Source organism: Papio anubis, chromosome 8 (assembly GCF_008728515.1).
Source record: "Papio anubis isolate 15944 chromosome 8, Panubis1.0, whole genome shotgun sequence".
Lineage (NCBI taxonomy): Eukaryota > Metazoa > Chordata > Mammalia > Primates > Cercopithecidae > Papio > Papio anubis.
Window position 1 is genome coordinate 61531195 of NC_044983.1, and position 20662 is coordinate 61551856.

The 20662-nt window shown below is 37.9% G+C and overlaps 1 protein-coding gene across 6 annotated transcripts in view; it reads right to left on the reverse strand.

The window, feature by feature from the left end:
- The window catches only part of PDE7A (phosphodiesterase 7A), a 126286-nt gene that overhangs the window by 70914 nt on the left and 34710 nt on the right, over nucleotides 1-20662 (reverse strand). For 2 of the 6 annotated variants that reach the window (XR_004185836.1, XM_031669592.1), the window contains exon 1: nucleotides 1172-4210. The exons of 2 other annotated variants lie outside the window; for them this stretch is intronic. Coding sequence is in view for 2 of the 4 variants with exons in the window: in XM_031669592.1 (XP_031525452.1) it covers nucleotides 1172-1444 (273 nt within the window). In the remaining 2 variants the exon portion in view is untranslated. Of the gene's footprint in view, nucleotides 1-1171; nucleotides 4216-20662 lie in introns of those variants that run through there. 2 more of the 6 variants (XR_004185837.1, XM_031669594.1) reach the window with 2 other exon arrangements.

The following is a 20662-nucleotide window of genomic DNA, read 5'->3' on the forward strand; positions in this document are numbered from 1 at the left end:
AGGAGGATTGCTTGAGCCCAGGAGTTTGAGAACAGCCTGGGCTACATAGTAAGACCTCATCTCTACGCGGGGGGGGGGGGGAGTAAAGTCTCTGAAAACACCCACAAGACAACTAATGCATTATTAACATTAACTTGACCTTCATTCAACAACTTGGCAAGCCAATCCTTTAAAAACAAGAAAATAGCTGTCACTGCAACAAAATTAATTCTTAACTTTTAAAACACAAAGATTTTAAAATCTGAATACATTATTTTTCTTTAAGAGATTTCTTCAATCTTATTCACTAAGAAAAGAAGACCAACTTAAGAGATAATTATGCTTAAAATGTTATGTTTAAACGTGGAAAATTACATAGCGGGTATTAAAATCTTGCTTGAGAAAAAAAATTAACTTTATAGAAGCTCTGTTTCTCAATTAAGTGATAGCCTTAAAAATTCAGTTTCTCAATCTAGAAAGAAAAAAAGCTGTGTGGTGGATGAAAGATATAATCACTTTTATAGAAGAATAGCAAAAATAATTTCAAACAGTATAATTTTAAATATTTAGTTTTAGACCCTTGTCCAGATGGCAAATGGCTAGCTAGCATTCTATCAAGAATTTCTCAAGCCTGACATTTAGAATTCAACTTCAAAAACAACATATATGTAATCCTACATTTATGTCAATATATTATAGCTAAGGCATGTATTTTATCAGTAGTAAGACCTTAAGAGAAAACATGATAGAGGGTGGTTTTTCATTTTTAAAAAGTTTATAATTGTTTAGAAATCCTCAACATTACACTTTAAATACGCAAGTGTCATTAAATTTTCTCCGAGAGAATGTTTAAAATATATACACCAAAAGTATAACTTAATTTCATAATCTTAAAAGTTAAACTTCTTTAGTCATAAAAACTTCTTTAAGGCAGTGATACTGAGGAATGTTGCTTTGATATTGGGGAAAGATGCTATAAAAAGCCCTTAACAAGAAATAATGTGGGATAAGAATAAAAACTACAAGTAGTAAATTTAAGTGCTTTGGCCGACCGATGAAACTCACAGCTCTTTTAATCAGAGAATAAAAACTGAGGCAAAAGGGGGAGAAAATCGTCGAGCTATTTAATTCCTATCAAATATGTAAACTAATAATGATGAATGTCACCATCCTAAAAATAAAGATGGCCTACCTTAGAGGTGATCCACTTGATAAGAACCAAGGCCAGACACCAGATCAATGTAATTCCCATTGGATCAATCAAAAGCCCGCTGCATAATCTCTCTCTTCTACTAGGGAGCAAGGAAAACTTCTTAGGAGTCTGATAAATAACCAGCTGTCCCGAGGCAAAAGAGAGGGGACACTGACTGCCTTGGACCTCAAGCAGCTGCCTTCCAACAGTGATCACCTGACTCCTCTGGGAATGCACTACCCAGCCAGCCTTCTTACCCAGCGCATGCTTCATGCCACAAACCCAGGGTTGGGGTAGAACTGCCTAAGTAATGTTGGAAGAGGGGAGGGAAAAGACTTTAGTGAGGGCTGACCTAACAGTCTAACAAAATGTAGGCAAAAAGAGGACTCAGGCCAGCCCCAAACACTTCTACAATCTTAATACTAACAGAGTGCCTTAAAACAACTTTCAAAAAATATGTGGCAGTACTAAAAATGTCTTCATTCTTTTCACATAGAATGGTTTCACAAGCACAGTGTTCAGTGACATTTTAAAATATTAATGCATTTTATTCCATCTTTTCCATTTTTAATTGAAATTTGTTCAACTTTTTATTTCTTTTAGGGATAGAATTACTTTATGAATGTTAGAGGCTGTCATATTATCTGTGCTTCTTAACATTATAATTCACTCATTTTGGACTTACTGAAAAAAAGCTAGTCTAATAGCGCATTTTCAAATAATTAAGGACATATTATTTTCAAGCCCTAACTGCAATCTAACTTATATTTTTGGTACAGATCTTGTTCTCTTGGCTGTAAGTGAGCTTTCTAATAACAAAGTATGCTTCTATTCACCCGTCTTCATAACCAAGAGGCTGCAGATAATACTGCTGAGAAAATGCCTTTTATGAAACTTTCATTCAAGTATTCGACAAATACTTATCAAGCTGCTAATATGTACCAGGTTCTGTACCAGATGGCAGGGATATAAGCATCAAGTAAAAGCAGACAAGGTTCCTGCCCTTGTGGTGCTTGCAATTTGGTTGGAGTGAACATTAATCAAATTATGTAAATAAACACAAAATTGTAACTGTAACAAGTGCAATGAAGCAGAGGTAGGAAATGCCAGCAAACCTGAATCTGACCTAGTTAAGAGGTGAAGGACTTCTTCCAGAATCCCTGAAATGACCCTGAGATGAAGTGTGATGGCCCAAGAATGTGAAGACGGAAGACAGATCGTGCAGACAGAAGAACAGGCGTGAGGGCCAAAGGGTGAGACAAAACCAAGCCAAGCAAGTCTGAGAGACAGAAAGACCAGGGCGGCTCAAGTGCAGGGAGGAGGAGTCAGATGACACTGCAGCCCTGGGGAGTAGAGGCCAGGCCCTATATGGGCCACCTGGGGGTGTCTTGTCTGAATTTCAATCTACTGAACTACTGTAGCAGATTTTGCTTTTTAAAAAGACCATTTTGGTCAAGTATAGGGAGGTGGGTAGGGGCTGGATGGGCAGTCAGGCCACCACTGCAGAAGTCCCGGAGAGAGGTGAAGATAGCTTGGCCTGACTGAAGAAACACTCAGGAGGTGACTGCAGTCCAAGACAAGACAACGTCATCTGATTATCAATGTACACAAATGATCCTAAAATATTTAAAAACAACCAAAATAGTTCAAATAATAATATTATTTTCATTATCTAATCCTCAGTACAAAGAGCTTATTTAAAAGAGAAGTCAGTTCTAGGCTTGTCAAAATGAAGTGTAAATTAAATTTATAGGTGTAAATCCAAATTTTCCTAACTTGAAACCATTCTTAATACATGGCCATAAACTTTTCACTTCTTGCTATGGAACTAACAAGTTATAATACTCCTATTTGCACAAATCCAGATAACATTTTTATTTCTGCCATGAGACTAGCTTTAATATGAGACTGTCAAGGTCTCTGATTACTCTGCCTTCCAATAAGGTTCTAGCAATGAAACTTGAAGGATGCCTAGGCATGAGTCAGAGGAGCACAGTGTATGCATCTTAGGCCAATGCTCAAGGGAAACACTGGCGGTCATCTGTAAGAGGCTGTGCAGCCTGGGCCCCGGGCTTCGAGGTCATTCTCTGCCACTCTGGCCTGGGCTATCCACTCCAAATCAGCCTACTATCTTGATGCTTGGCCCAGTGATGCTACCCTTCCCACCTTCACATTTCTCTTCCAATCAACTGCTCAAAAAGAGTCAAGTTTTGAAAAGCAAATACAAGATGGCTATTTTTGGTACAATACTTAGAAAATCATAATTGAGATGATTTAAAAAGATGCAGTAAGAAAGACAGTTCTAAAAGCTGTCTCACTGAAATGAATTTCTATCTAGATTATTTCTACCATCTCAAAACTCTACTGGGCTTGAAGTTGAAAGCCTAGATTTATTTCCCAGTTTTACTGCCATGAGCAAATCACCACTTCTCTGTGCCTTATTTTCCTCCCCTTCATGGGAGGTAAGTGGTATCCATAAATAGCTAGCTCGTAGTGGACTCCCAACAAATTTTTGTTAAATCAGAATTAAACTCTACTGTATTTAAAACCTAGAAATGAGAATGCCCTAACCACTCTAGCTTCACCTTAACTCAACCTAACTGCAATCACAATGGTCCATGAAGAGAACTTGCACTGTGTTTGCAAGTGCCCCGAGAAACCTTCTCCAATTCTCAGCAGGACGAGGCTCTTGGCTTTCGTTTCTCATGCTAGTTAATAGGTTGGCTCCCTAAAATGGTTCCCCCAGCATCTACTTCCTAATTTCTACTAATGTCTGACACGGTAATACAGAGATAATCAAGACACAATACTCCCCCAGATCAGAAAATTTCATATTAGAACAGAAAAGGCTATTGAGTTTATGCCTAAAGTCATAAAGCTTTCATTGCTAATGACACATTTACATCACTCAAATCTTACAAAAATCTCAGGCAACACAGTTTTTCTTAAAGTAGTAATCTAAACTTTCTCAGTGTCATAAACCTAATGGCTATAAAACTTTTTCTTATTTTGAGATACATTTAGGACTACTTATCTTGGTGATTTATAATTAAATTTTAATAATAATAAAATTTCAATAAGATGAAATAAAACAAATGCTGTTTCAAATTAATATAAAATCTCTTTTACAATAAATATTATGCTTATACCTTAGATAATTCTCCTAAAAGTTTATTCTTCCAGAGTTGGATCATGTAGTTTATCATTCTATAAAGCTACTTCTTTTACACTAATAACAAATGTATTCTTTTACATTAACTGTTTTCGTAGTTGTCTCAAATCCTTAGTGAAACATGGCAAAGTAATACATCAGGTGACTATTCTAGAAAAATTAATGCATAGGATACACTTAAAATTTTCAAAAACAGAATCTGATACTATAAGAAGAAAGTATAAAACTTTTTACCTTTCTGGGGTTTATAAGGCTAATATCAGAAAAGCTGAGTTAAAAGTAGACCTCACTATTTTATGAGTGTGATCAATAGAAAAGAAAATATGACTTTGTTCATTGTTTCTTAGAGAAGTAATCCAAGAGAAAATTTTATCCCTGGGGCTCTCTGCCACTCACAGGACACCTGTCAATCTTGGCAATAGCCTTCAGCTATCCATACAGAGACTCGGCGTGTCCCTCTCTTGCCCAAATTAGGCTAACCTCATCTGCATTGACATCAGTGTCTATAATTTTGGAATCCCGTGGACAGAAATAGTCTATCACAGAGTTCTTTATACAAATGTAATGTCTGCAGAAAACTATAACCAAATTTATGACAGAAAATATGTGAACACTATAGTAAAAACCCTCCAACTGTGCTCTCATCATTTTGAATTCCAGCCCACTTTAATAACAAGTAATAAATCAGAGTAAGGTTTTGGTTTATTTCTTTTACTAAAAACGAAGGCTTTTTATTCTTCAAATGGTATGAATTTTAAGTGACACGAAACTAAGAAAAAAGCTTCCATAACTATCAAAAACTTATTTAAAAGCTATGGTACTATGGGAGTTTTGCCATTCAATTAAGACCTTTCTGTAATACTGACTTAGAGCTCTGAACTTTTTGTCATGTAGTATTTGAATATTTGATGAAAATGGCATGTGATTCCTCCTAGTATAAAGAAGTAAAAAAAACCAAAAACTTTGACACTTTACCAATAATTCAAGGCTTCAGGTCCCAGAAAACATCATCTTATGATACTAAAAGCACTTAAAAAGTCTCTGGTGACATTCTTAAGAACCAAACAGACAAACAGAGCCCCATGCTACAATTAGGCACACTCCTAGCTGAACAAACACACCCAGGGATAATGTATTTGGGCGGAAATACTTTCCCACCCAATTCTTCAAACTAGTGGAAGAATTCTAGAAGTAACCAACAGGACTCTTCATTGGATCTTGTCTTGTTCCACAGTTTATTTACTGGCGTGTAGATCAGAAAAACACATAGCAAATCTGCATATAAAACAAAAGGTATATCAGCATGCTGAATTACAAAATTAAAAAAAAAATTAAAGGTATGTCAGTATGCTGAATTTCAAAAATTTTAAAAAATTGTCTGCATTTGATATAAAATAAATTGCATACCTATAAAACAATGAAAATAAGTTTTAAAAGTTTTCTTAAAGGCTAAGATGTTTAAATTCTAAATTAATGAGAGATAATAAGTGAAGACAATCTTAGGAGAGACAATGAGATCAGGTACGTTTCCAAATCAAGGATGTTCCACTATCAATACAGGTCACATAAGAAGAATGAATTCAGTTCTGAATACCACTGCAGATGATACATGATTACATGACATATTTTAATGTCGACAGGGATACAATACAAGGAATAGTTTTACAACTGAAGCTTCAGGCAAAGAAACATAAACAAGGACAGAATAGGTGTTAAACTGTTGTAACATAAAATAACCTAAGGAGAAGTTTAACTTTATTTTGGGAAATTACATAAGGCAGAAGTAGGACCATGGGCACAAGTTTGTTAAAAACAGAATTTGACTCTTACTTCCTAAGAACTTTCTAGAGTTTATTACAACTTTCTACAATTAAAATCATGTAAGTATCTGCCTCAAACTAGTCTCTGTTCAGGGGCTTTTCGGCTAGGCTTGAACAAATGACTTTCAAGGTCTCTGCCAGTTCTAAGGCTCTACAGTACTATAACTGACAGCTCATAAGTGCTTATAGGCCAACAGTTTTAATTTTAAATTTTAAACTTAAGGCAAACTTGAACCAAATCATGACAAATTTTTGTGCTAGTCATCTGAAAATGCTATCACTCACAACTCTGTGAAATGAAAAATGGAAACATTATTTTTCCATAGACAAAAGATAAATAAGATTAGCACATCATGGATGTATCTTATTCAATTTAATAATGAAAGAAGTCTTTCTAAGAAAGCTACTGTTATCAAAGTCTCCTCAATGGGACAGTGCGCCCACCACCACACCCCAAAAGACCAGGCCACATTAACTTCCTCAAAACTACTATGGCAACTAAGTGGTTACAATGTTTATCTTGAAAGATACTTTTTTTAATGAGACTGATTTGTAGGTGAGGGAAAATAAAAAACTTCACCTATAAGTAGTATTATAAACAGACCAATACTTGTAGGCAAATATAAATTATAACATAGACATTAAGGAGAAAAACACCAATCTTGGCAGAAATAGGATACATTTTAAAAGAAGGCTTCTGAATAAAAGAATGACAACTGTCCATAATTGCCTCCCTCTCCAAACCAGCGTAGAAGTCCAAAAATTTTCTGAAGTATACTTGAGGCACTTTGAATTGAATAGTACTTCTTCATCTCCACATGTAACACTGCAAAAGGGAGACACACACACAGAGATTGAGATCTTCACTGTGTTAGGCACAAGGGAAATAATGTGAACGAGGCACAGTCCTTGTCCTTACACAGCTTAGGTTTTCGTAGGGGCTACAAACAATCAGCATAACAACAAGTAATTACAATTACATGTAAATCCAGAGTACTGTAAGTACCAAGTAGGACAATTAACCCAGGATCTGGTAACATCAAAGAAGACTACCAGGAAAAATGCCACAATGTAATTTCATCCTTAAAAATGATGAATAAGAGCTTGTTAGGTACAGGCAGTGGGGAAAAGCGCCCCAGGCAGAAAAAGCAACATGTGCAAATTATCAGAGGTGAGCTAAATCTTAGCCAATGAAAAACATAAACAAGGTTCAATAAATTATACGGTAACTGGTACTGGACTAGCTCTTCCATTATATAAACAACTAAAAAGTTAAGTTTTCAATATGAGATACATGAAATATTGTTTTCAGATGTTAGACAGCAAGTACTGCAGGACTTTGATCCCTGAGAGAATGGAAAAAACCAAGGTAAGCCCTAACATTGCCCAGGCTCCTTCCTATAGGCAGTGGCCCAACCTGAAAGCAAGGCAGAGCAATCCTGCAGAGCGCAGAGGTCTCACAAAGCTAAGAATACAGAGACTGCAGCTCAGGGAGGCTGAGGTACCTGGAATTTGTAGGGCTGAATGCCAGAGAGGAGGGAGCAGTGAGAACAAGGAGCTCCAGAAGTCTGAGGGTGGATCCCCTTCAATCTTTGGCTCAATACTAAGCTGAGTATGTGCAGGATGAGACTCCATGAGGCCAGAAAAGTAATAACTACCAGGGAAAGAGCAACTACAGGAGAGTTCAGAGTCCCAACGAACCACAGAGAAGAGACCTCAGGGAATATCTGGGACAGTCCATGGAGATTCCAGAAATGCCCTACCTTAGGAGGTACTGACAAGTGAAAATGTGCTAGCAGCCCTCACTCTTTCAGCGCCTCCTCAGTCTCTGGTCTTGGCGTCCACTCTGGCAGGGCTTGAGGATCCCTGCAGCCCGCCAAGGCACCGTGGGATCCCCTCTCTGGGCTGGCTGAGGCCAGAGCCTCCTCCCTCTGCTTGCCGGGAGGTGTGGAGGGAGAGGCAGGGGCGGGAACCGGGGCTGTGCGCTGCTCTGGCGGGCTAGTGTGAGTTCCAGCGGGCGCCAGCGCGCTCTCGGCTGGCCCCGCACACGGAGTGGCTGGCCGGCACCGGCCCAGGGCGGTGAGGGGCTTAGCACCCAGGCCAGCAGCTGCGGCGGTTGTGCCGGGTCCCACAGCAGTGCCAGCCTGCGGCGCTGCACTCAAATTCTGGCCAGGTTTGGCTGCCTCCCGGCGGGGCAGGGCTCTGGACCTATAGCCCGCTGTTTCTGAGCTCCTCCCCCTGCGGTGGGCTCCCGCTGGGTCCAAGCCTACCGGACAAGTGCCGCCCCCTGCTCCATGGCGCCGGGTCCCATCCACAGCCCAGGGGCTGAAGAGTGCAGGCACAGCTTGGGACTGGCCGGCAGCTCCGCCTGCAGCCCTGGTGCAGGATCCACTGGGTGAAGCCAGCTGGGCTCCTGAACTGGATGGGGACTTGGAGAACTTTTATATCTAGCAGGAGGATCATATGTGCACCGATCAGCACTCTGTGTCTAGCTCAGAGTTTGTGTATACACTAATGGGTACTCTGTATCTAGCTAACCTAGTGGAGACTTGGAGGACTAGCACTCTGTGACTCTGTGTCTAGCTCAAGGACTGTAAATACACCAATCAGCACTCTGTCTAGCTCAGGGTTTGTGAATACACCAATTGGTACTCTGTATCTAGCTAACCTAGAGGAGACTTGGAGGACTAGCACCCTGTGACTGGCTGTCTAGCTCAAGGATTGTAAATGCACCAATCAGCACTCTGTGTCTAGCTCAAGGTTTGTAAATACACCAATCAGTACTCTGTGTCTAGCTCAAGGTTTATAAACGCACCAATTGGTACTCTGTATCTAGCTAACTAGCACTCTGTGACTCTGTGTCTAGCTCAAGGATTGCAAACATACCAATCGGCACTCTGTCAAAATGGACCAATCAGCTGTCTGTAAAATGGACCAATCAGCAAGATATGGGTGGGCCCAGATAAGGGAATAAAAGCATGCTGCCCCAGCCAGCCCCAACCTGCTCTGGTGCCCTGCCATACTGTGGAAGCTTTGTTCTTTCACCCTTTGCAATAAATCTTGCTGCTACTCCCTCTTTGGGTCCATGCTGCCTTTATGAGCAGTAACACTGCAAAGGTCTGCAGCTTCACTCCTAAAGCCAGCGAGACCACGAACCCACCGGGAAGAACGAACAACTGCAGACACGCTGCCTTTAAGAGCTGTAACACTCACCACAAAGATCTGCAGCTTCACTCCTGACAGCGAGACCACGAACCCACCAGAAGAAAGAAGCTCTAGACACATCTGAACGTCTGAAGGAACAAGCTCTGGACACCCCATCTTTAAGAACTGTAACACTCACCACGAGGGTCTGCGGCTTCATTCTTGAAGTCAGTGAGACCAAGAACCCACCATTTCCGGACACAGTACTAGGCCATCAGTGTAGAAAGCTGTACTGGAAACACTAACGAAACTTAAAATAAGCGTAAAGGGATCAGGTGGATCTGCAAGTTCCTAAACTGCCTACCAGAACAGTACTTAACATTCTTTAAAAGATGACAAATCAAGAATTACAAATTAGTAGGAAAAATAAAAAAGTCACCTCAAAATTGGGGTGGAGGGGAGTGTTCAATAAAAACCCAAAAATGATTAAGATAATAGAATTGGTAGACAAAGACTTCTTAAATGTTATGGTAAATATGTCCAAAGACCAGATTTAAAAGAGAACATGTACACAATGAAAGAAAAAAAACTAAAACAATGGATCATCTATAGCTGAAAAATACAGTGTCTATACTAAGAAATTCACAGTTGGGCTTAATAGCAAACAAAACACAATATAAGAAAAGATCAATAGAAATTACCTAACCTGATGCACACAGAGAGAAAAAAAGCCAAAACAAACAAACAAAAACATGAATCTGAACCTGTCAGCCTGCAGGACAACATAAGCAGTGGAGTAATTAGACCCCGAAAAGGAATGTAAAGGAGAGCTAACATACTTGAAGCAATAATAATGAAATATTTTTCTCATTTGATAACAACTATCAATCCATACATCAAAGCAGGTTAAACGAACACCAAACATTAAAAAAACACAAAGAAAACTATAGCTAGATACATGGCAATCAAATGCTGAAAATCCAAAAGCAGACAATGACATTACAAGAAAATAAAACCATAGACCAATATCCCCTATAAACACAGATAAAACAATCATTAAGAAAATATTAGTAAATCAAATCCATTAGCATATAAAAAGGAAATACATTATGAGAAGTGGAGAATCTAGGAATCTAAAGTTGATTTAGCATTCAAAAAACAATAAATGTAATTCAACATTACTAGAATTAAGAAAAATCATACAATCAGTTCAATTGGTAAGAAAAATGCATTTGACAAAATTAGTCATTTATGATAAACAATAAACTAAGAATAAAATAAAACTTCTTCACCATATAAAGGACATCTATTAAAAAAAACCATAGCCATCATTGTACTTAAAATAAGACTAAATACTTTTGCCCTAAGATTACAACCAAAGTAATTGCTCTACCACTTCAACGTGGTATTGAAAGTCAAAGCCAATAAATACATTAAGGCCACAAAAAGAAAAAGCATAAGGCACATAAATTAGAAACAAAGAAAAAACTGTCTTTTGTGCAGACAACATGACTGTCTATGTAGAAAATCCTAAAGACCCTACAAAAGAGCTACTAGAACTAATAAAAATTAGTATGCTCAATAGACACAAGGTTGATATAAAAAAAAATCAACTATTTCTACATATTAGTAAAAAATGATTGGAAAATGAAATTTTTAAAATACCATTTGCAATCAAAACCATAAAGATAAAATACTTAAAGATAAAATTAATAGGATATATGCATGATCCACACAATGAAAACCATAAAACACAGTATGGGGTTGAATTGTATCTCCCCAAAAGATATGTCAAAGTCCTAACCCCCAGGTGCCTGTAAATGTGACCTCATTTGGAAACAGGGTTTTTGCAAATGTAATCAAGTTAAGATGAGGGCATACCGGGTTAGTGTGGGCTTTAAATCCAATGACTGGTGTCCCTCTAAGAACAGTGAAATTTGGACAGACACACAAACGCACGGGGGAGAAGGCCATGTAAAGACAGAGACAAAGATTGGAGTGATTTATTTATAAGCCAAAGAACACCGAGGATTGCTATCAACCACTAAAAAGAAGCTAGAAGAGACAACTGCCTCCTGGGAGCAAGGCCTTGCTGACAACTTGATTTCAGACTTCCAGCCTCCAGAAGTGTGAGACAGATAATTTCTGTTGTTTTAAGCCACCTAGGTTTTGATACTTTGTTTTAACAGCCCTAGTTACCAATACATGTGTTTACAGATTGGAAGACTCAATATTGTCAATTTTCCCTTAATTGTTCCATAAATTCAATGCCGTCTCAAAATCCCAGCAGACTTTTTTTAGAAATTTGATGCTCAACAAAGACACCAAAGTCATTCAGGGGAAAGTATATACATGACACTGGAAAAACTATATAAATATTTTTAGATGAATAAAATAAAATTTAAAATGAATCTAACACTCAATCTCATGCCATACACAAAATTAAAAATGAATTATGTATTTAAACATAAAGACTAAAATAATAAAATTTCTAAGAAAATGTATGAGAATATATCCGTAATCTAGGGTTAAGTAAAGATTTATAGACACAAGAACACTAATCACAAAAGAAAAAAAAATGTGTTAACTGGAATTCACTAAAACTAAAAACCTCTGTTCTTCAAAACACAGTGTTAAGATATAAAAAGGCACAGACTCAAAGAAAATATCTGTAGTATGTAAGTCTGATAAAGAACTTGTACCAAAAAAAGGCAGAAAAAAGAATTAGTATCCAGAAATTTTTTGAGATGGAGTCTCACTCTGTCGCCCAGGCTGGAGTGTAGTGCAGTGGCATAATCTCGGCTCACTGCAACCTCCGCCTCCCGGGTTCAAGCAATTCTCCTGTCTCAGCCTCCCAAGCAGCTAGGACTAAAGGCATGCACCACCATCCCAGGCTAATTTTTGTATTTTTACTAGAGATGAGGTTTCACCATGTTGGTCAGGCTGCTCTCGAACTCCTGACCTCAGGTGATCCACCCGCCTCGGCCTCCCAAAGTGCTGGGATTACAGGCGTGAGCCACCTTGCTGCCTGGCCATATTTAAAAACTCAAAACTTAATAAGACAACCCAATTTAAAAATACAAGCTAAATATTTAAACAGACAAGTCACAATAGAAGATATACATATAGCCAATATGCATATGGATGCTCAACATGTTTATTCATCAGATAAATGCAAACTAATGTAACTACAAGATACTATTACCCACAAGAATGGCTAAAATTGAAAACTGACAATATCTAGCGTTGACAATGATGTTGAGCAATTAGAACGCTCATGCAAATTAAAATGTGTATCTGAAAAACAACTTGAACACAAATGTCCATACCAGTTTTATTCCTAAAAGTCAAAGCTGGTAACAACATAAGCATTCATCAACTGATGAATGGATAAGTAAACTGTGGCATATCCATACAACAGAATATTACTCAGTAATAAGATAGGGCAAACTACTAATACATGCAATGAAATAAATAAATATCAGAAACACTGAGCTAAGTGAAAGAAGCCAGGGAAAAAGAAAGTATGCTCTATGATTCCATTTATATGAAGTTCTAACAGGCAAAACTAATCAATAGTGATAGAAGTCAGATCAGTGGTTGCCATAGGGGGAACCTATGGCAAAGGGCCCCAAAAGAACTTTTTGGAGTAACTAAAGAGTACAATATCTTGATTGGAGTACTAGTTGCATGAGTGTACCTGCTTGTCAAAATTAATCAAACTGTGTGTCAATTATCCCTCAAAAAATGGAATTTCAGAAAGAGGAGCAAAATCCATCCCATCCCCACCTCCCAGAGGAAATTTAGCATAATTACTAATAGAATTTAAAGTTAAATTGGAAGCAACAAGAGGGTTGAGACCACAGGAGTAACCAAAACTGTCAACGATAATAAGGAATTTGAATTGCATGCAAAGACAAAAGGAAGTCACCGAGAGGTTTCATCCAGGAGATTAACACACATTTTAGAAAAAATACTCTAGGTCCCAGAGTGGAATGGATTAACACAGTGGAAGGCTTCACTCTTCAGGGAGATCTGTAAGAAAGCTATTGCCTTAATCCAGAAGAGAAGATGGTCTAGACTAGGGTAGTAGACAGGAGAATAGAGAAATGTGATGGGATTTAAGAGGTTGATTTGTTTTAAAACGTCAGGAGAGGTTAAGTGTTTGGATACTACAGACAACTAAGTGGAAATGTTCACTCGTGGCTGGGTATGGGTCTCAAGGCCTTGAAAGAGAGCTGGGCTAGAGAGAGGGACTGGGAGTAATCTTCTACCAATCAAGACTGGTAAGTAGGATTACCCAAGGAGAGAAGTGAAGATAGCTAAAACCAAAACCTTTAGGCTCACAGACAGAAAAGGACTAGGAGGGCCAAAGGCCAAAACTCACAAATGGTAACTATTTAAACTAAATAGCAGCCCCCAAAGATAGCTGTTTTTTGAGACAGAGCAGGGACTCCCTTTTTTAGGGACTCACAAAGGAAAATCCTTAAGTTCCTTCCATGGAAATTCTAGGCATCTAGCTAGCCCCAGAGGTAGCTACTTAACCAGAACAAGAAGGTAACAGTAGCCTAAAACAATATCCAAAGAAGTTAAAGCTCTAGAGATGTTTGCTTTCCCTATAGAAACTAAAAATAACGTCTGAACATACGTCCCTGAATTGTCTTTCAGAGGCTCAGACCCCCACCTAACAGATGAACTGACACTTGGAGTCCAGATAAGGGGACAGTGAAAACTAAACTTTATAACTCACTTTTTGTTCTAAGTTTCTTCCTGCAGCGCTTGGAGAAAGTCACACCCTCTAACCAGTTAACATTTTTCTACTGACCATAAATTTTTAAACAAAGCTTCTCTTCCTTAACTAATGGCAAATCAGAAGATCTTTGAATCTACCTACAACATGTAAGCCCCTGCTTCAAGATATCTCAAATGTTTAAACTTAAACCAATGTGTAATCCCCCTGTATTGATATATTATTTTGCCTGTAGTTTCTGCTTTCCTGAAACTCACCCCTGCATTTAAAAATCCTTGCCTGCAAGTCACTGGGGAGGCCAGGATTTGAGCATTTAGCTGCCTGTCCTCCCTGCTTAGCACTCTGCAGTAAACACCTATTGCTATGTTCCTCTGTGTGGGTATTTAGTTTTACTGTGCCAGGTGAGTAGGCCCCAGTTTGGTTCTATAACATTCTCACACACATACATAGCAGAACATTCCTCTCCCTCTCACACCTCAGTAAGGTTAAAACCAGAAAGAAGCCACTTTGAATACAATATAAAAATAAAGTGACAAGAAGGCTCTTGTTCAACAAACATCAAACAGAATCTCCTTTTAGGGCTTAAAGTTTCTTCTGGTGCTAGGCTAGAAAAAGAACATTAGGTTCAAACCCTCTCCATCTCCCCATCTGCTCCTTTAGTACCTTCAGAAGATGAAAGCAAGCTATTGCAGCTAACATCAAAAATTCTTTCATTCAGGTCTAAAACAGACACAGAACAGACACTGACTTAGTAGTCAAAAATACACGATGGCAGAATCAGGTAGAGTCATGCACCCCTTTTGGCCCATCAACTCAGGAGATTGAGGCAGGAGGACCATTTGAGCCCAGAAATTCAGGCCTACGATCGCACCTTTGACTAGCGACCCAACTCCAGCCTGGGCAACACGGTGAGACCCCCAAATTCTACAAAAAAATAAAAATAAAAAAAGACTCCAAAACAAAATCTGTGTTCCTATTATTATTATTAACTGGGTGGAGTGAATGAATCTGTTTAGCAAAGTCTCTAAGAATACTTCCATTTCCAACAATGGACTAGTTTAGAGACCCAACTCTACCACTGAAAACAACTAAAAATGCTGGGAAATACTGAAAATATCTTCTGAAATGAATCCACAAACAGTTAAGAAAATAATTATTCTGGCAAAAACAGTAAAAGAAGGAATGCAACAAGTAATGAAGCTGGCTTTCAACTCAAGGTCAAATTAAAGTGGGTGAGCCTGAGTTTTAAGATTTTCACAACCTCATGGGTCAATGGAACAAAAACCGACGAAGCCAAGGATCTGGCCAAAGTATACAGCACCTCCCAGTAACTCTCACTAATGGAATACAATAAGCAATAATTACATTCTACACTCATTTTAAAAAATAGCTTGAATCAAAAATAAAGAGAAAGAAATAATAGCTTGAGTCAAATCATGTGCAATTTGATAACCATCAGCTAGGAGAACATGATACAAATTTATGCAGGCTGGCAAAAAGATAGTCATCTCTTGGATTTGTTACCTATTTTGATGAGCTTAATTGCAAAGGCAATTAAGACTAACAGCAATGCAACTTAAGGAACTCTAACTAGAACAGCGTATAAAAAGCGTTTAGTAAGGTTCAGAAAAAAACTATTTTCTCTTAACACCATTTGTTTACATTTAATAAAGTAAGAGAACACGAAGCCTTCTGTATTTAGCATATGTAATTATAACACTTTGTTTAAAATAGAAGAGACAAAAAATTAAGAAGGCAAAAATAACTTAATTTGCATTGAAGTACATGATACTTCTTGTTCAAAAGAAATTCATTTATGATCAACACTCTACAAAGAAATTTAAAAGTTAAGCCATATCATCTAACATCAACAAAACTTTCTCATTAAGAAAATACTTTGTTCACAGGCACAGAAAGTAGAATAGAGGTTACCAGAGGCTGGGGAGACAGGGAATAGCAAGTTATTGTTTAAGGGGTACAGAATTTCTGTTTGGGATGATGAAAAAGTTCAGGAAGCAGATAATGGTGATCACTGCACAACACTGTGATTGTACTTAATGCTACCAAAGTTACGCACTTCAAAATCGTTAAAATGGCAAGTTTATGTTAAGCATATTTTACCACAATGAAAAAAAAAAAAAGAAAAAATATTTTCATGTAATTCATTGAAGTTAGGAATTCTCTCTAGTCTGAAATTCATGCAAACAAATATGCTCTTAAAATTGGACCAGGGGAGCACAGGCTTTTGTTCATCTGATCACTGATTCAAATCCAGTGTTGACTCTTCCTAACTTCAGAGTCTTCATACAAGTTATATTCTAAACCTCAGTTTTCTCCAACAGGATAATGGGAAGGTACTTGCACACAGTTGTCATAAGGATTAAAACAGATACTGATGGTATTCATAAAGATAATCCAGGAAAATAAGGTGTTTTTATCCAATTCTCTTGCAAGTCCAAATAAAGTCATCAACTAAAATTTGCAAACCTTAAAATCATCTATCTTTACCTAGTATGATACAGTCTGGATATCTGTCCCTGCCCAATCTCATGTTGAGATGGAATCCCCAATGTTGGAGGTGAAGCCTGGTGGGATGTGTTTGGATCATGGGGTGGATCCCTGATGAAAGGGTCTGGGCCATCCCCTTGTTGATAAGTAAGCATTTTGGGTTCACTCATCTGGTCGTTTAAAAAGTGTGTGGCACCTCCTCCTCCCCACACTCTCACTTGCTCCTGCTTTTGCCACATAATGTGCCTGTTCCCGCTTTGCCTTCTGCCATGATTGAAAGCTCCCTGACGCTTCACCAGAAGCCAAACAGATGCCAGCACCATGCTCCCTATAAAGCTTGCAGAACCGTGAGCCAAGTACACCTCTTTTCTTTATAAATTACTCAGTCTCAGGTATTTATTTGTAGCAAAGCAAGAATAGCCTAACACACAGCGCTCTGATAATATATTCAGGCATATCGATGACTTGATTCAATCTTTAAAATGAGTTCTGCCTCTCTACAGAGCAGACATTACTCAACCTTGTTCCCATTGCTCCCATTTAAATGGCCAGCTTCTCTAAGTTACAGCAAGAGACAGATATGGTACTTTAAAAGGAAATAAATTGAAGATTCATTATCAAGTGAAAGTTTGACCATAGTGCTCCCCTTTTCAAGTTTTGGCTAGCCAGCACTCATGGTACTCAACGTAATAGTCAATTTTCAGTCATCTGCATCAATAATCAGGCGTACATTTAACAATGTTAAACCAGTCAGAAATTTTCCCAAGTGTTTGAGAGTCTAAATCACAAATTTACTTTTAGGAGAGAAGACATGGCCTGCATAGGTGGTGTTTAACCTTTTGAAGAATGACAAACCCCCTTTAATGGCAAAATAGTTTGTACACACCCACAAGACAGGCCTTTTTCTTCTAGTATCCACTGACTGAGAAAAGTACAAAGTAACATAACATTATTGTGAATTTATGTTTAAATGGATTTAACTTATCACAGCAGTATTTATATTTGAAATATGCTTATATATATATGTAAGAGAGTTTTTAAGTTTACTTTTTGAAATACACATGGATTCATGAAGCTCCTGTCAATTCCCAAATCCTCCAGTCTCTCAGCCTCTCGAGAAGCTGAGGTCACAACTGTGTACCATCATGCCCAGCTAATTTTTGAAAATTTTTTTGTAGAGATGGAATCTCCCTATGTTGCCCAGGCTGGTCTGGAACTCCTGGACTCAAGCAATCCTCCTGCCTCAGCCTCCCAAAGTGTTAGGATTACAGGTATAACACTGTGCCCGGCCAAAGCTGAAAGTTTTAATTCACTGTATGTACAGTTAAGAATCACTTGGGTATAGTACAAGCAGTTCACGGCTGATGACTAATATATATTTAAAGAGCCCCTTATTTAGAACCTGGGATACAAACCGGTACCACGGTAGCTTTGCTTATTTGAAGTAATGTTTCAAGTACATTTGATTTTAAAATTATGACTCATGTTCACTGAAAAGTTTCTAAAGTGTTGGGCAGAACACAATTTTCAAAAGTAGTCAAGTAAACATTTAATTGAGCAGCAGAGACTACCCTATATAAAGAAAATGAAATATGGTGCTGTAGAGGTTAAGGCAATTCCATCTTGGATGCTAATCTACCATGTTGACTTCTGATGAACCTGTTCTGGGAAGGCCTCTAAGATTCCAGTTTATCTATCGTTTCCTGTGTAACAGCACGGACTTACCGTCAATCTTGCTCTTAGGTCAAAACAACCTTCACGTTATCGTTTTTCAGTTGTCCTACACATTCCTTCTGAATCACGTACACTCCTTCCCTATGGTGTATAAGCCCTGGTTTGAGGGATAATGGTGCTGCGGATTCACCCTCGTGTCTTGCTGCTGCCTAAGACACAGGCATGGCTTCTGTTGGAAAGTCCCTATCAAATGCTTCTTTCTGAGAAACTGGATATGTTAGCCACTTTCTCAGCTCTCTCAAACTTTGGGCATAGGTTTGCACAGACCTGCCCACCACAGAACAGTCACTTACTGTATTATTATATTTTAAAACTTATATGATTCTTACATCACTGTTTGAGCAAACACTGGTGCAAACTTCTGGAAGGTAATTTGGCCATGTTTATCAAAGACTTAAAGCTGCACCTAGCACTGTAACTAGTTACACTACTTCTAGGAATCTTTAAGAAAACAATGATGGATGAGCATGAAGATTTAGCAACAAAGATTTTCATTACAGCATTGTTTATAATACTGAAAAACTGTAAACACTCTAAATATCCAAAAATAAGGAATGACTGGTTGCCTGATTATAAAAGTAGAAACATGAAATATTTACAATCATTTAAAGTAAATGCTGCAAAACATAAATTTTCAAACTATCTTCCAACTGATAATAATGTAATTCTTGGACGCTTTTAACTATTTTACATTTGTAGTAAAAAAACAATGTACATATTCACTTTGTAAATTCATAAAGACAGAAAGCAGATTATCAGTTGCCATGGGCTGAGGGAGAAGGGAGTGGGGAGTGCCAATGGGTATAGAGTTTATTTTTGAGGTGATAAAAAAGTTCTGGAATTAGAGTAGTAAAGGTTACACAACTTTGTGAATAAACTAAAAACTACTTAATCGTACACTTAAAAGGGTGAATTTTACGGCATGCAAATTTCTTTAAAAATGCACATATTCAAACACTTTAGAATTTTAACTTGGTGGGACTCCTACCAAAATATTAACTTACGTTGCCAGATAAATGTGTTTATATGAATCTTAAATTAGGCTGTCCCTTGGCAGCTCTGTGCATGTATGTGAATGTTTCACACATGTTACTGATTCACAAAGTTTGGGTTCTGCACTGGCCTTCATCCAGGTTGGAGCACATGTCAGAAATTCATTCCTTTTCCATGTGGCTGTCCAGTTATTTTAGCACAATTTGTTGAAAAGGATATTCTTTCCCCCATTGGATGGCCTTGGTACCCTTGTCAAAAATCAGCTGACCACAGACACATTCGTTTATTCTTCTACTCTCAATTCTGTTCCATTGATCTATGTGTCTAAGCTTATGCCAGCACCCCACTGTCTTGATTACCATTGCCCTGTACTAAGTTCTGAAATCAGGAAGTGTGAGTCCTACTTTTTTTCTTTGTTTCAAGATTGTTTGTGCTATTTTGGGTCCCTTGCAATTCCATATACTTTTTCAAATCACTTTGTCAATTTCTATAGTAATCAGCTGGGATTCTGAAAGGGACTATATTGAATCTGTAGATCAATTTGGGGAGTACTGCCATTTTAACAATATTAAGTTTTCCAGTGCATGAACGTGGGATATTCTTCCATTTATTTAGATCTTCAATTTCTTTCAACATTGTTTTGTAGTTTTTCAGACAATACACTTTGCACTCCCTTTGTTAAATTTATTCCTAAGTATTTTATGCTTTTTCATGCTATTAAAACTTGAGTTGTTTCCATTTCATTTTCAGGTTATTCACTTCAAGGGTACAGAAATACAAGTGATTTCTGTATGTTGATCTTGCATCCTGCAACTCTGCTGAACTCATTTATTAGTGCTAAAATTTCTTTAGTAGATTCCTCAGTATCTTCTATATAGATAATCATATCATCTGTGACTAGAGATAGTTTTACTTTTTCCTTTCCAATCTGGATGTTTTTTATTTCTTTTTCTTGCCTAACTGACTTGGCTAAAACCTTTAGTTCAATGCTGAATACAAGTAACACCAGCAGACATCCTGATCTTGTTCCTGGTCCTACAGGGAAAGCATCCAGTCTTTACCATTAAGCACAACGTTAGCTGTGGGTTTCTTGTAGATGTAGCCTTTATCAGGCTGAAGAAGTTCCCTTCTATTCCTAGTTTTCTGGGTGGTTTTATCATAAAATGATGTTGGATTCTGTTAAATGCTTTTCCTGCATCTACTGAGATGAGCACGTGGCTTTTTTCTTTTATTCTACTGACATGTTGTATTACAACAATAGCAAAAGAGACAGAACATGGGTCAGTGATGATGATTCTGAGCTGCTGAATTAACCATATCTGGAGCCACTAATCCCTGGGTCTTCTAGGTAAATTTTATTGTATAAAATA